At 47.1% G+C, this 14,015-nt stretch overlaps 1 protein-coding gene and 1 non-coding gene across 2 annotated transcripts; one reads left to right on the top strand and one right to left on the bottom strand.

Annotated features, from left to right (window-relative positions):
* Nucleotides 1-8,804: 8,804 nt before the first annotated feature.
* Nucleotides 8,805-11,822, top strand: LOC124698601 (PI-PLC X domain-containing protein At5g67130-like). Its single transcript, XM_047231084.1, has 9 exons — nt 8,805-9,001; nt 9,123-9,245; nt 9,753-9,890; nt 9,987-10,085; nt 10,176-10,479; nt 10,582-10,805; nt 11,165-11,251; nt 11,350-11,426; nt 11,544-11,822. The coding sequence occupies exons 1-8, from the start codon at nt 8,915-8,917 to the stop codon at nt 11,377-11,379; spliced, it is 1,092 nt and encodes a 363-aa protein (XP_047087040.1). The 5' UTR covers nt 8,805-8,914; the 3' UTR covers nt 11,380-11,426; nt 11,544-11,822.
* A 553-nt stretch (nt 11,823-12,375) lies between these two features.
* Nucleotides 12,376-12,447, bottom strand: TRNAD-GUC. The gene has a single exon. It is a non-coding gene; the product is annotated as a tRNA-Asp (tRNA).
* Between the last annotated feature and the right edge of the window lie 1,568 nt (nt 12,448-14,015).

The following is a 14,015-nucleotide window of genomic DNA, read 5'->3' as shown; positions in this document are numbered from 1 at the left end:
GAGATCGCCAAGTGCTTTCTAGGATACGAAGTCAAGTACGTCCGGAGAGACGACAACGCAGCGGCAGACATGCTATCCAAGCTCGGATCCGGCAGGAAACCATATCCGCCTGGTATTTTCCTGGAGCACCTACGGATACCCTCGGTGAAGGGCGCTAACCCGGAAAACCCAGACGTGGCAGTATCTCCGGCTAAAGAAGTGATGGCTATCATTCCGGCTTGGACGCAGCCTTTCCTGGACTACCTCATCGATCAGAAGTTGCCAGAGGACGAGGTCCTCACGCGACAGATCATCAGACGAGCAAGATCCTACACAATTATTGATGGACAGCTCTACAAACGAAGCGCAACAGGGGTATTTCTCAAATGCGTCTCTAATCAAGATGGCATTGAAATCCTCAGAGAGATCCACGCAGGGGATTGCAGGCATCATGCCGCTCCCAGGTCACTCGTTGCAAAAGCTTTTCGGCTAGGCTTTTACTGGCTCACAGCCTAAAGAAGATGCCGACAAGATAGTCAAAACCCGCCGAGGTTGTCGATACTACGCTACTCAACCAAACGCTCCAGCCCAAGAGCTGAAGACCATACCTATCACCCGGTCGTTTGCGGTCCGGGGGCTCGATATGGTTGGTAAGTTAAAAAGATCATCTCCCGGCGGTTTTGAATACCTCTTGGTCGCTGTTGACAAGTTCAGCAAATGGATCGAGGCAAAGCCAGTGAGAAAAGCCGACGGTGCTACGGCACTAAAATTTGTCTGCAGCCTCGTGATGAGATTCGGCATCCCACACAACATAATCACATATAATGGCACAAACTTCGCACAGGGAGAATTGAAGGATTATTGTGAGACAGTAGGGATTCGACTGGACCTTGCATCTGTGGCTCACCCACAATCCAATGGTCAAGTTTGAAAGGGCTAACGGCCTAATATTATCGTGAATTAAGCCACGCCTTGAAGAACCGCCGCGAAGAGCAGCTGGAGCTTGGGCCGACGAGCCGGACGCCGTCTTGTGGAGTTTGCGAACTACCCCTAACAGGTCAACAGTGGTTTACCCCATTTTTCCTGGTATACGGATCCGAAGCCGTGATTCCCTTCGACATCATCCACGATTCGCCGCGAGTTTCCGCCTACAATGAAGAAACAGCTCGACGAGGCCGACAGCTATCCGTGGACCCGATCGAGGAAGCTCGGAATTTAGCCGACCAGCGCTCCGCCATCTACCAGCGAAGCTCCGACGTTATCACAGCCGTCGAGTTCGGAATCGCTCTTTCATGACAGGAGACCCGGTCCTCCGCCTTCGGTAGGTGAAAGACCATAAGCTGCAGTCTCCATGGGAAGGACCCTTCGTCGTTAGCAAAGTGCTTCATAACGGATCGTACTACCTTGTTGATTTCCGAGAGCCGAAGGACAGACTCGCTAATTGGCACCGGAAACGCAAGCGTGAGGATCCGGATGACATCTACGACGAGACAGATCGCCCCGGAACATCGCACAGCCTACGTCCTTTCCACACTTAGCGTATTCTTTCCGAGTTACAAACTTCGTAATAGTTATACATGATCAATGAAATAAAGCTTATGGTTCACTCTTCGAGTCTTTTACCTCCTTTACTTGTTCATTTTTAGATCATGTGTGTTTTCCGACTAAAACCGCAGAGCTGGATATTTCCGCCTAGGCGTGTATAAAAAGTTGTGATTTTTAAAAATCGTCCTTTAGGATGTAAGCTTAAGTTTTCTGATTAAATTGTTATCTGTTGCGAACTCGTGGATTCCTAGTAGCGATTTCCGGCACCTATGCTTGGGGGCTTGTTTCCGCGGTTATTGACGAATTGCCATTGGGTTTCGTCGCCGCTGGCGAGCGTTTCCGGCTAAGGTCTTCCGGCTCGCGGAAGGTCAAGCGGGCAAGCCGGAAAACAACGAAGTCAGTACTTGCTTTCCGACACAAAACGAAAACATGCACATAATATTAACGGATAGCAGGATAAGTATTTCCGCCCCATGCATAGTCGTTTCGTCCCTAGCTACTTAAGAATTTAAAGTCTTATTACAAACCCACTTCGGGGACAAAATGATGCAACTTTGTTTCATTGTTCAAACATGAACTCTACTCGGAGCTCGCTTCTTCAGATTCCTGGTAGGCGGAGCCGTCGCCGTCGCTGTCGCCGGAGCCGGCCTCGAAGTCATCACTGCAGCCTTCTCCGAACGCTCGATGCTTGACCCGGAACCTTCCCCGTAATACTCCGGCTCACCTTCCTCCTCCTCTCGCATCGGAAAATCCCTTGGGCAGGGCGTGCTTGCTATACCGTAACGAGTGATTCACCCGCCCGACAAACAACCGCTCGTACCCTTGGGTTTCCGCGAGGATGGCGCCCATGTCGGAACCTTTTGGAGCTCCGCGCGCAACATCCGCAAAGTTGAGTGAAGGGAAGTGAGCCTTGCAGGTGGCTAAGACTAGGGAGGCGACTCCGCGCGCGGAAGATTTTTGCCAACCCTTAATGAAGTCCGGCACTTGTTCCATTAGCTGGGTCATCGTGTCGATCACGGAAGTTTTGGCCTTCTTCAAAGACAGAGTCTTGGCAATTCCGCGACAGGCTTCAAATAACGCGCCAATGGAAGTCCGCACTTCTTCGTATGCCTCCGTCCTCTTCAGATTCGACTCCTTTGACCACTCGAAGCCAAGGCTCGCTGTGGAAGAAGGAGGTTCAGTTCCGTTAAGGAGAGTAAAGCATATGAGGGTAGTCGGAGCAGCAACGCGGAAAAACACTTACGGAAGATAAGTTTGTCGATGGTCTCCGCCTCCGTTTCCAGAACTTTGTTTTTGGACACCAAGGAAGTCACACGACTCTGGTTCTTCTTGAGTTTATCATTCAGATCCGCCAGGTCGCGGGCATGTTTCTCGGAGAGCTCCTTCCTCGCCTGATTCTCCTTGTCGGAGGATTCTTTGATGAAGGTCTTGAGGGACTCGTTCTCCGCTTCAAGCACCTGGACCTTGGCGGACAGCTCATCGAATTTGGAGTGCTTGGCGGTCTCTTCTGTAGGCGGAAAGTTGCACATATTATGTATCCTGAACAATTATATCAGCACAAGAAATCAAACCCGGATCTCGTACCCTGAAGGCGGGTCTCAAGAAGCTGGATAGCCTTTTCGCTGTTTTCCGCGTTACGGCGCAGCCCTCGATCTCCGTGATCTGCTCCAGGCACATGCACGCGTAGATCTTCGTGCAATTTCCGCGTGGTCTGAGAAGCAGCAAGGAGTTAGCCGGATATTTAAAATCTTGGGGGCTGGCGAGGAATTCAAAGTCTTGGAGGTATAAAAAATTTAAATTTCCGCCTAAGGTACATCTTGGGAAAGCATCGGCTAATACATGTTACACGGAAATCTCTCACCCAATGCTTGGGGGCTAGTATTACCTGCCGCACTTCCTTGTGCTTGGCGAAAAACACTTTCAGGCCGTCCTCCAGGTCGGCGAGCTCTCGCATCTCCTCGTCTGGCTTTCCCCACACTTTGTTCAGCATGGCGGAAACTTCCGCGTGGCGCTGTGCGAGGGTAAGCTTTTGCAGGGATGGAGTCGGTCGAGGGTCGACCCGAGTCGCGTTGGTGACTTGAAGGAGCTTTACCTTTTGCTCATGTTCTTCCTCCGTGGGCACCGCGAACGTGGCGCTTGGTTGATCTTGCGGAGGAGCAGACGAGGAGGCACCCTTGGCGGAATCACCATGGTCAGCGGGATCTTCCGGAAGGTCATCAAGGTTGATGACATCCTTGGGATCCGGCTTGGAGGCGGACGAAGCCTTGGGCGGAACCTCAACTTCAGGAGTAACAGGAATTGAAGCCGGAGACGGCTTGGCTTTTTTCTTCAAGACCCTTGGAGCCTTGGGGGGCTGGCTTCCGGAGCTTCAGTAAAAACAAAAAGTATAACAACTAAGTAAAGGTTTGCTTGTGAAACCATAGCTTGGATCTCGGAAACAGGCGCTTACCCGGAAGGCTTGAAGAAGTGCTGGATGGCGGGCTGCCCCTTGTTGCTGGTGTTAATCAGTTTGAGGCGCTTCTTTTGCGCCTCCGCTTTCCGGGTAGCCGCAGTGCTAAGCACTTCGCGGGCGCGCTTAGCGTAGGGGCTGGAAGGAGACGGCCTCTTCCTCTTAGCAGGGTGCGGAGCCTCGGGAGCTTCCGCCTCTGATGCAGCTTCCGGATCCGTGTTGCCGGTGGAAGGAACCCGGAGGATAGTTCCGAGTTCACTTTCTTCAAGCGCCTCGAGCTAATGCGAGTTAAACACTTAGATAAAAAGTTTGAATGCGAAGAGAAACAATAGACTAGAGTCAAGACGACGTACCGCGGTTCCGGAACCATTCATGTGAATGTCTTTGTTGCACACGTGAACGTGAAGTTCACGTGGGATCTTGATGAGGAGCCGGATCCTCTTGTCGATGGCGTCGGCGGAAAGATTGTCTTTTGTGGCGCGCATTAGGTCGTCGCGCCACGTGTACTCGGAACATCGGGCGGTCCCCGTGTTGGAGCGGTTGGATCCGCTTGGTGAACCAGGAAAGGGTCAAGTCCTTCCCTGTCAGCCCCTCCTCCGTTAGCTTACAGATCCGCCTGACGGCGCGTGTGAGCTGGAGCGACTCGGAGAGGTGGGGGCAGTGTGACCATGCCGGAAGCTCGGTGGCGGGGCAGTTCTTGAACGGCGGCAATTTCCTTTCGCTCGCCGGGTCGGAGACGTCCTTCAAGTAGAAGAAGCCCCCAGACCAGTACCGCGCGGATTCGTGGCGGTCGGTGTGGGGGTAGACGCGGCCCGGGCGAATCATGAAGGTGATGGATCCGCATGTTGCTAGCTCGGTGGACTGCCGGATCCTCTCCTTCTTGACAGTAAAGTAATATTGGAACAGGGAGAGCTCGGGAGTTACCCGGAGATGGCCCTCGCAGAGGGTGACGTGATTGCAGATCGCAAGCACGCTGTTCGGAGAAATGTTATGAGGTTGGAGCCCATAGACCTTCAGGATCTCCAGGAAGAAGTCCGAAGGCGGAAATGAAAAGCCTCGCTCCACCAGTGCTTTCGTCAGCACCATCTCGTTGTCCTCCGGAGCTGGAGCTAGTTCGTTCGGAACTGACCTCCGGCTTCCGGGTTGCGGAAGCCCTCCGCCTCGAGGTTCTTCAGCTCCATCTCAGTGGTGGTGCAGGGCCACCATTTTCCCTTGGCTTCAGAGTCTCGTTGACGAGCCTTCGACTTTTGACGATTTCTTCCGCCCGGTGCTCCGCTCGATCCGCCCCGGAGGCTTTCTCCGGGTTAGCGGAAGTCCCTTCAGCCTCCTTGCCGGAATCCTTTGAAGGATCCAGCCTGACTGGGAGGAAGGGTGGAGGGGCGGAGGAGATTGGGGTTGCCAGGATAGGTTCAGAGGTTGGAGGCGGAGTCGTTGAAGACATCTGAAGAAAAGACATTGGCGGAAACGTTCCTTAGTCGGATCCGGCGTCGTCAACCTAACGTTCATCCCTACCGACTACGGCGCGAAAACGAAGCTCGAGAGCTCACCGTGATGGAGTCCGCGGTGGTCGGAGTCGCCGGCGACGAGGTTTCTGCGCGGTGGCTCGCTGAAGTTAAGAACATGATGAACACCGTGCGGCGGCGAAGCAACTCTGGCGAAGCTCCGGCGAGATTCCAGCATGGCGGAGAGGAAGCTCGAGGCGGCGCTACGCAGAGAGGTAGAAAGGGGGTGAATGAGGATTAAGGGGTCGACGGCGGATATTTATAGGCCGGAGGGACGAGATTCGTGCTCCGCATCCTGTGGTCGGAACGCAAGCGTCGCACCGTTGGATGCGTGACACGTGTCCCAAACCCTAAACGGTAAAAATGGCTAGAGATAAGTTACCGCACAAATCGCGCAAAAATGGCGCCAGAATTGGCGGAACCGTTTGAGTCTTTTAAGATTCCGGGTAATTGCGTGAGGATAAGTTGGTTCTCATTCGAAGCAGGGGGTAACCCGGAAACGTATTCAAATCGTCGATGGATGAGGTCCCGTAGAATAGGAGCATTTTCCGACTAAAGGTTGGGAAAAGAAGAAAATGTGAAGTTGGAGTTCTTCAAGTTTCTCCGCGTTACTGATATTGTCGGAGACCATGATGGACTAGCAAGGCGGAAACAAGCGAGGCGAAATTCGGAGAACTCGGGGGCTACCGTTGTGGGTATACTTCATGGGTATACCATCGACAGGTGCCTAGATCCGGCAAGCCCGGGTGGCCCACGAGATGGTGATGAGGCATGTGGCCCATCGGGCGGCCCGATGCTTCGTTGATCCTGACGGAAGATGTCCGGCCCAGGAGCAGGGGAGCCGGATCCGACCGACCTTAGGAGGAACCCGGATCTATGAAGGCTCAGTAGGAACCCGGATCCGGGACGACGTATAGAGGAAGGCGGATCCTTGACGTGCACGACAAGACATAGTATCGTAATTAGGCAAACCTGTAATCCGGCTAGGACTCTCCATGTAAACCCTAGATCCGTGCGCCTTTATAAGCCGGATCCTGGGAGCCCTAGAGGCACAACTACAACTCATTGTAACAACGCGAAAGCGCCCAGATAATTCCAGACAAGCAGCAGTAGGCCCTGTCATCGTGCAGGTGTTCCGAAGCTGGGTAAATCGCGTACCACCGTCCCGTGTGAACTCCGCCTTATGGCCCCTTCTTCTTCTCCCCCTCGTGAGGATCCCTCCTCCGAGGTACCGTCGATTAGGCAACGACAAAAAATATGAGCAAAAACTACAAATGAAAACTAGAAAGTGGAAGATAAAATAGTTTGAAATGGAAATATTAGTACAAACAAGGAGAAATAAGAAAAGGATTCCGAAATTGTATGAGAAGGAATTCATGAAAACTCTAATATAACTTACGAACATTTCTAAAAAAATACGTATCTTTTGTTGCCATGCCCAATTATTTTGTGTTTTCTCGATTTCAAATTTTCTGCAATACTTGTACTTGTAATTTCACCTTTCTAATTTGCAGCTTTCTTTAAATTCTAATGGCTTGATGTTTTTATATCATTATTTTTGAAATAAATCTTAAATTTCCCAATAAATATATTTCACTCTTCTTCTAGAGTATATTTCACTCATATTGTTTGACAAAGGTAATTTTTTTAGTTCAAGATGACCAATATTCTCATGGAACATGAAAAATCTCTCTTAGCTAAGTTCATTCTTTATGGTTTTTTTAACCTTCATTCTTTATGTTTTTGTAACATAGACCTAACTATTTTTTCGGGCCTGTCTTATTTCTTCAGATATTGATCACTATCGTGGGTCGTTCTCATGGTAGTTTTAAGGATTCTGGTAGTATACTATATTCGACCACCAAATAATATATGTGCTACTAATTATTCCATATTTGAAATCTTTCCTAAAAAATTATGTTGCAGATTTTTGTAAATTTGGAAATTTCTATACACTAAAGCGTATCTAGATAAATCTAAATTTAGACAAATCTGAGATATCATTTTTGTGATGGAGGGATTATAATGTTGCTGCTACATACTTCATATATTCCATACTACATCCACTCCATAGAATAAGGCGTATATTTTTAGTCAATAGTCAAAGCATGCTAAGTTTTACTGAAGATATATACAAAAATATTTGATAGATTTATTAGTGTAGATGTTCATATGTTTATCACTAAACTTAGTCAAACTTAGATAATGTTGAATTTTGACAAATTTATATGCCTTGCTCTATGGATCGGAGGTACTCTCTACACCGGTTTATTGGGATTCTCATGAGCTCCATTCGCGACAAAGGCAAGCACGGATAGGTGGAGCAAAAAGATATCTCAAGCTCTAAATCCCTCATTCTCTCTTGTTAAATGTGGCAAATCTAAACAGTTGTGCATGCAAGTGCATGCATAGGCCTGTTTGAGTTTTAAATGGAGAAGATGCATCACTGTGAGCAATTTCAAGAGTAGAGGGCCACACTAGGTATTGGCTTACCCTAATTAATGTTGATTTGAGCCTAATTTGGAGGTATTTTCCTAATTTTACCATGAGCTCAGTTACAGAGTAGTATTAACTATCGCAAATTTCATTGCGTTTTAGTGTGTAAATGCATATTTGAATCTAGACAGATCTGCCACATTTAATACTACGAAGCATATAGTAATTTATGATGGGTGTGTTTGGTAGCCCACGAAAAAATGCATCTTTCTCGGCTCATACTCTGTATCTACCACCGTGTGAGCTACCCGACGCACTCTAATTAATTAATTAATATTTGCTCGTTCTCTACATACTTAGAGTTGACCTCCTACGCGGACGGCCGCTCTCATGTCCTGACTGTGTCAACATAGAAACTACAACTTGACTAATCCAAAGTCACAAACAAACCAACCACCTTGGAAGTCACACCCAGGTGCTGGCGTCTTCTTCTAACTCAGAAGCAAATCCCCTTGCCTCCAAACAAGAATGACCCGGATTACCTGGCACACCAGACCAACCCGCCGTCCCGTCCGGATATCCTCTCTCCAACGCGCACATTTGTTCTCCGGCTTCAGTTTCTCTCTACTATTTAAAAGTCTACCCCAATCGATCAGGAAGAAAACATGCATAGTCGTCGTCTCTTAGTATTAATCAGTTGCTTTCTTTGGCATGCCGTTGTTTAGAAGTCGTTCAATGCCGCATTCATATCCTATTGGAGTTACCAAATCTACACGGTCTTCTTCCTACTATAATTCGGAGATGTCTTGCTGCTGCAAGGAACAGGGATGGTTCAGTAGATCTGGTCCTATATAAGTAGCGCGACAATTATCTTGCGCTGCAACCACTCCTCACCAACTCCCCAGGTAGCGTTGATTCTTCTGTTCAGTCGGTTGGTTGGAGCCTACGAGGAATCCTCTACGGCGCTATCATTTTTCTGTTCCTCTCTCCGTCTACCTTTCAGATGGGGGCCATGAAGGGCATCTGTACGGCATCAGCAGCACTAGCTGTTCTAGTGGTGGCTGGCCTCTTGGGACCTGCAACTGCCAATGTAAGGTTCCAGCAAGAACTGTGATGAAACCAAATCTCCCCCTTTCTGTCAATCCATCAACTCCTCACCATCGTCTCAGCTAGAATTGAGCCTTTTGGTTTTGGGTTTGATTTTAATTCAGGTGGGCGACAAGTGCTCGACGAGCGCGGACTGCGCCGCCGGGCAGTGGTGCTTCGACTGCGACCCGGAGTTCAAAGGCTCCCACTGCGTCCGCTCCGCCGCCACCAACACCTTCAAACTCGTCGTAAGACCTCGCTCTTTTTTTTTTCCGTTGCGTCAGAAAAGGAATGAGGACAAGTGATTGTACATGTGTGTTTGTTTAGGATTCTCAGTTCCTGTATTCCCATGTTCGCAAATTCTGCGCTGGCCAGATCTGTTTCGGAACCAGACTGAATGCGCTCCCAGGAATTAGGCAGGTTGCAGTTCTCTGAACATCAAAAAAATCTTTTGTTTTCAGTCCATGCATGCTGAGAAAACGATGAAATTTTTGGTTACAGTACCTATGCAAGGCACTAATTCTTGTGCCTGTATACTGGCGTCAGGTTCTCAGTATGCATAGGGGTTTCAGTTAGATACCAGAGGGCGTTACGGCCTACTTTTGTCCCCATGTCCAACGATTTTGATGCTTCTCAAAATATCCAACTAGGAGTATGGCGCTCGTTTGGAATAGGTAGTCAAGCAAATCATGATGAGGGCGGCTACTCTTCATGATCCTAATGTTTCATCCTGAAGCTTCTTGTTTTCTCTTCAGAATAGCTCGTTGCCGTTCAACAAGTACGCCTATCTCACGACGCACAATTCATTCGCGATTGTCGGGGAACCGTCGCACACGGGAATTCCACGCATCACCTTCGACAACCAGGAGGATACGGTCACTGATCAGCTAAATGTACCTTCTGCATCATCTGATAAGATTATTCTGCTGTTCTACTATATGTCATATCTTATGAGCAGTAGTTCTCATCACAGTTGCAATGTTCTGCAGAACGGTGTTCGCGCGCTAATGCTTGACACATATGACTTCAAGGGAGATGTATGGTTGTGCCATTCCAGTGGAGGCAAATGCAACGATTTTACTGCATTTGTGAGTACATACTACTGGTTGTGCGTTCCTTACTTGTCTCCACCTGAAGGAGTTTCAGAATACAGAGTATGAATAACTCCTTAATTGTAGGAACCGGCACTGGACACATTCAAGGAGATCGAGGCATTTCTTGCAGCCAACCCATCGGAAATCGTCACGTTGATCCTAGAAGACTACGTTAATGCGCCGAATGGCCTGACAAACGTGTTCAACGCCTCTGGACTGCAGAAGTACTGGTTTCCCGTGTCGAAAATGCCGCAGAACGGTCAGGACTGGCCTCTTGTCAGCGATATGGTGACAAGCAACCAGCGCCTCGTCGTGTTCACCTCCATGAGATCCAAGCAAGCCACAGAAGGAATCGCGTACCAGTGGAACTTCATGGTTGAGAACAATTGTGAGCCACCAGTTCTTCCATTCTAAACCTGGCTATGCAATTCATCATCATGAATTCATACGTGCTGTTTGTACGAAACTTATGGCTTTCCCTCTAATGCAGATGGTGACGATGGAATGGATGCTGGGAAATGCTCAAACCGTGCGGAATCGGCTCCTCTCAACGACAAGACAAAGTCACTGATTCTCATGAACTACTTCCCATCGGTCCCTGTGAAGCTAACTGCATGTTTGCAGCACTCCAATAGCGTCAGTGACATGGTGAATACGTGCTACGGCGCAGCTGGAAATCGATGGGCTAATTTCCTTGCAGTTGATTACTACAAGGTAACGGGGGCAAAAGCTTTGCCCCAATCTATTAATTAAGAAGAAGAGATACCCGATTTATTAACAGAAAATCGGGCAAAAACCGTTACAAAAACACCAAAACCACAAGAGGACAACACCCAACAGATGCAACTATCCGACCGACCAGAAAACCACGAACTCTCTTAGCCTACTACCACCACGAACTCACGACGCCAAGAACGCCAAGCCACAAAGATGACCCTACTAAACAAACACAACCACCCAAACTGGTGGAGAACACAAGTACTGTCCACCATTTTCAATTTTGCTACAGTACAATAAGGAGGTCACATAGTTGTCACTGATGTTTACAAGTTTCTTGACTGAACTAATTTCAGAGAAGCGACGGAGGTGGCGTGTTCCAGTCCACAGATCTGCTCAACGGGAGGCTCCTGTGCGGATGCCAGGACGTCAATGCTTGTCCGGTGAGACTAATATAATTGCTCCTTTCTTTGTCGTCACCATCTGCATAGTGTTATGTGAATCATGAGCTTCAACTTATTTTCTTGTGTCCATTTTGCAGAAAGGTTCTACTGTAGTGTGCTCTGCATGAGTCCTGGAGAATAGGATCTATAGAAACACCAGATACATAGAACAAATGTATGATACCATGACCAGGCTTCTTCTATATCTCGCAATAGAAAAAAAATCTCCTTTCCATTTTGGCTCCTTTTATTTATTTATTGGCTGACTTGAGTCTTTGACAAATTCCTGCAGTGGTGATACTTAGGATTCAGATACATTTTTTGGGTAACAGGATTCAGATACATGAAACTGAAAGTTCAGAATGACGGTTTCCGCCAAACAAAAAAAACAATATGATGGATAGTACACTACAACAGGGCAACGGATTTTATATCATAGTATTCTTTCCGAGGAATTGCATAACCGCATAACATTTCTGGGGAATATTCGGTGTAGATTCATTGTCAAGAACTGCTATTGCAGTTGTCAATGATTTCTCCTTATGGTTGTCTTTGTTGTATACTCCCAAATTTATTTGCCATCAATTGTTTGTTACTTCTATGGAATAAAATTCCCCAAATAGTTTACGGCTGGTTACCTAGTATATTAATCAATATGAAAGGCTTCAGTTCTGCCACCATATGGATATTGTTTTCTTAAAAGTGGGTAAAGCCATCTGGCCTCTGCGTACATTTATGAGCGGCTAATGGATGATGATGCAGCATATGTAAACAAATTGTGGGAGTGAAGATAAGGTAGATTATGCCAGCCAAACAGAAAACGGCCCATCCAAGAGTGTAAATCAGAGGCAATGCTAGTAGCCTGTTCTCACGGAGAAACTTCATATGGAGTACATGTAAGCGATATATTTACCTGAATTTTATTTGAGATGTCTTCCTCTTCCAATTTGATACAGACAACTACGGATCTTTTACACATCCAGATATCCTGATACGTGCTCTCATCTCAACGCGATATTTATCAAAATGGTTAAAGTAGACCAGAACAAGCCAAAAGCAAAATCATGTATTTTGAGTGCTGAATATTTAAAATCTAAAATTAAGAACAAAAATAAAAAACATGACGCCGTTGCCGGGGATCGAACCCGGGTCACCCGCGTGACAGGCGGGAATACTTACCACTATACTACAACGACTTGTTGGTATGTTCTCATTTCTACTATATTTATCACTCTGAATTTCGTTCTCTATTTAGTTGGCGCTACTGCTGTCCCTGCACTACCATGCGTACAAACCAACTGAACCCTAAATCTAAGGAGATTTTATAAAAGATAACCTTAAATAACTTTACGTCCAATCAACAATTCGCAGATCAATTAAATATGGGTACAAGGTGCATAAATTGAAATGACTACTCTTGACTTTTTCGGTAGACATTTTAAATGGAGTTTCCCAAGCCCAGGGAGATATAGTGAAATAGAGGGAGTATTAGTTAACTGGTTGATACATGCCACAAATCTTACCCAGTGATGAGCACGTCCGTTTCTACACGGGCTAGCGCGGGTGATATGGTGATATTGTAGTTATTTGTACAAGGGAAGGTGTCTTTCTTTTGGTTTCTATTTCTAAAAATGTTTGTAGCGTTTCTTTGTTTCACAATTTCTCAGTTATATTTCCTTGGTATTCACAAACTACGTATAATGATCTTATGGTGGGGTATGCTAGTCAGTGCAAGTTCAATAAAGCTACACTTACGTAAAGCTTCTTACGAAAATTTCTTACGGGATGAGATGGTGATCTACTGATTTATCGTGGGTCTAAAATCACGGGGGGCAACTATTTTGCAACAAATCCACTGCAACCACGTCCTCCCGTAAGTCAATCACGTAGAAAAAATCCCGTAGGTCTAGCATTGCTCGTGCAAGTTTAACATGATCCATCTTTCCAAAAGATTCTTACCTATTGGGTAAGAACACGAATTTAATGTCCATATCATTTGATCTTTGCATTTCCCCATTTTTTCGGCTGGTGTCTAAATCTTTGAAATGTTAGCGGCTGTTTGGTTCAGGGGATAGATTCAGGGGATGAGGGTATCCCCAACCACCTGGTTAGAGATAGCCATTTTTTCTGTTTAGTTGTGTAGGATGAGAGGTGGTTAGTGGTAACCAAATTTCTGTTTGGTTGAAAGGATGAAGAGTGGATGAGCAAGTGTGGTGACCTTTTTTATTCAAATGGTGAGATTACCCTAAATTGGTTCAAGTCGGTTTCTCCGGGAATGCCTACTTTGGCATTGAAAAGCGGCAAGTGTTATAGAAATTATGTCTACTTCACACGAGGCCATTCAGATAATGAAATAGCAAACATAAGCTAGCAAGTAGCAACAACAGCGAAACAATACATGCAAGAATTGTAGATACATAACAGCGGCAGTCAAAGCAACGCACACAAGCAACAATAGGAGAAGCAGAAGTGCAGAATAGCTGCGCGCAAAAGATCTCCTCAATCGATACGCTTCAAGAGAAGAGTTCCGTCGTTTCGGCGCGGATGACTGGACGACCTCCATTGACCCAGTGGCGGAGCTAGCATGCAACAATTGGGTTCAGCTGAACCCAACAAAATCAGTTAAGCCTTCACTATGTTAGCATGTGATATTGCTAATTAGTAGAAGATTATAGGGCAACACCAAGAAATGAACCCAATAAATTTTGGCTCTAGCTTCGCCTCGACTGACCCCAGACAATCAACGAGGTCACCAACCCCGGCC

Source organism: Lolium rigidum, chromosome 3 (genome assembly GCF_022539505.1).
Source record: "Lolium rigidum isolate FL_2022 chromosome 3, APGP_CSIRO_Lrig_0.1, whole genome shotgun sequence".
Lineage (NCBI taxonomy): Eukaryota > Viridiplantae > Streptophyta > Magnoliopsida > Poales > Poaceae > Lolium > Lolium rigidum.
The sequence above is the reverse complement of the archived record's forward strand: the minus strand, read 5'-3'. Positions and strand labels throughout refer to the sequence as shown.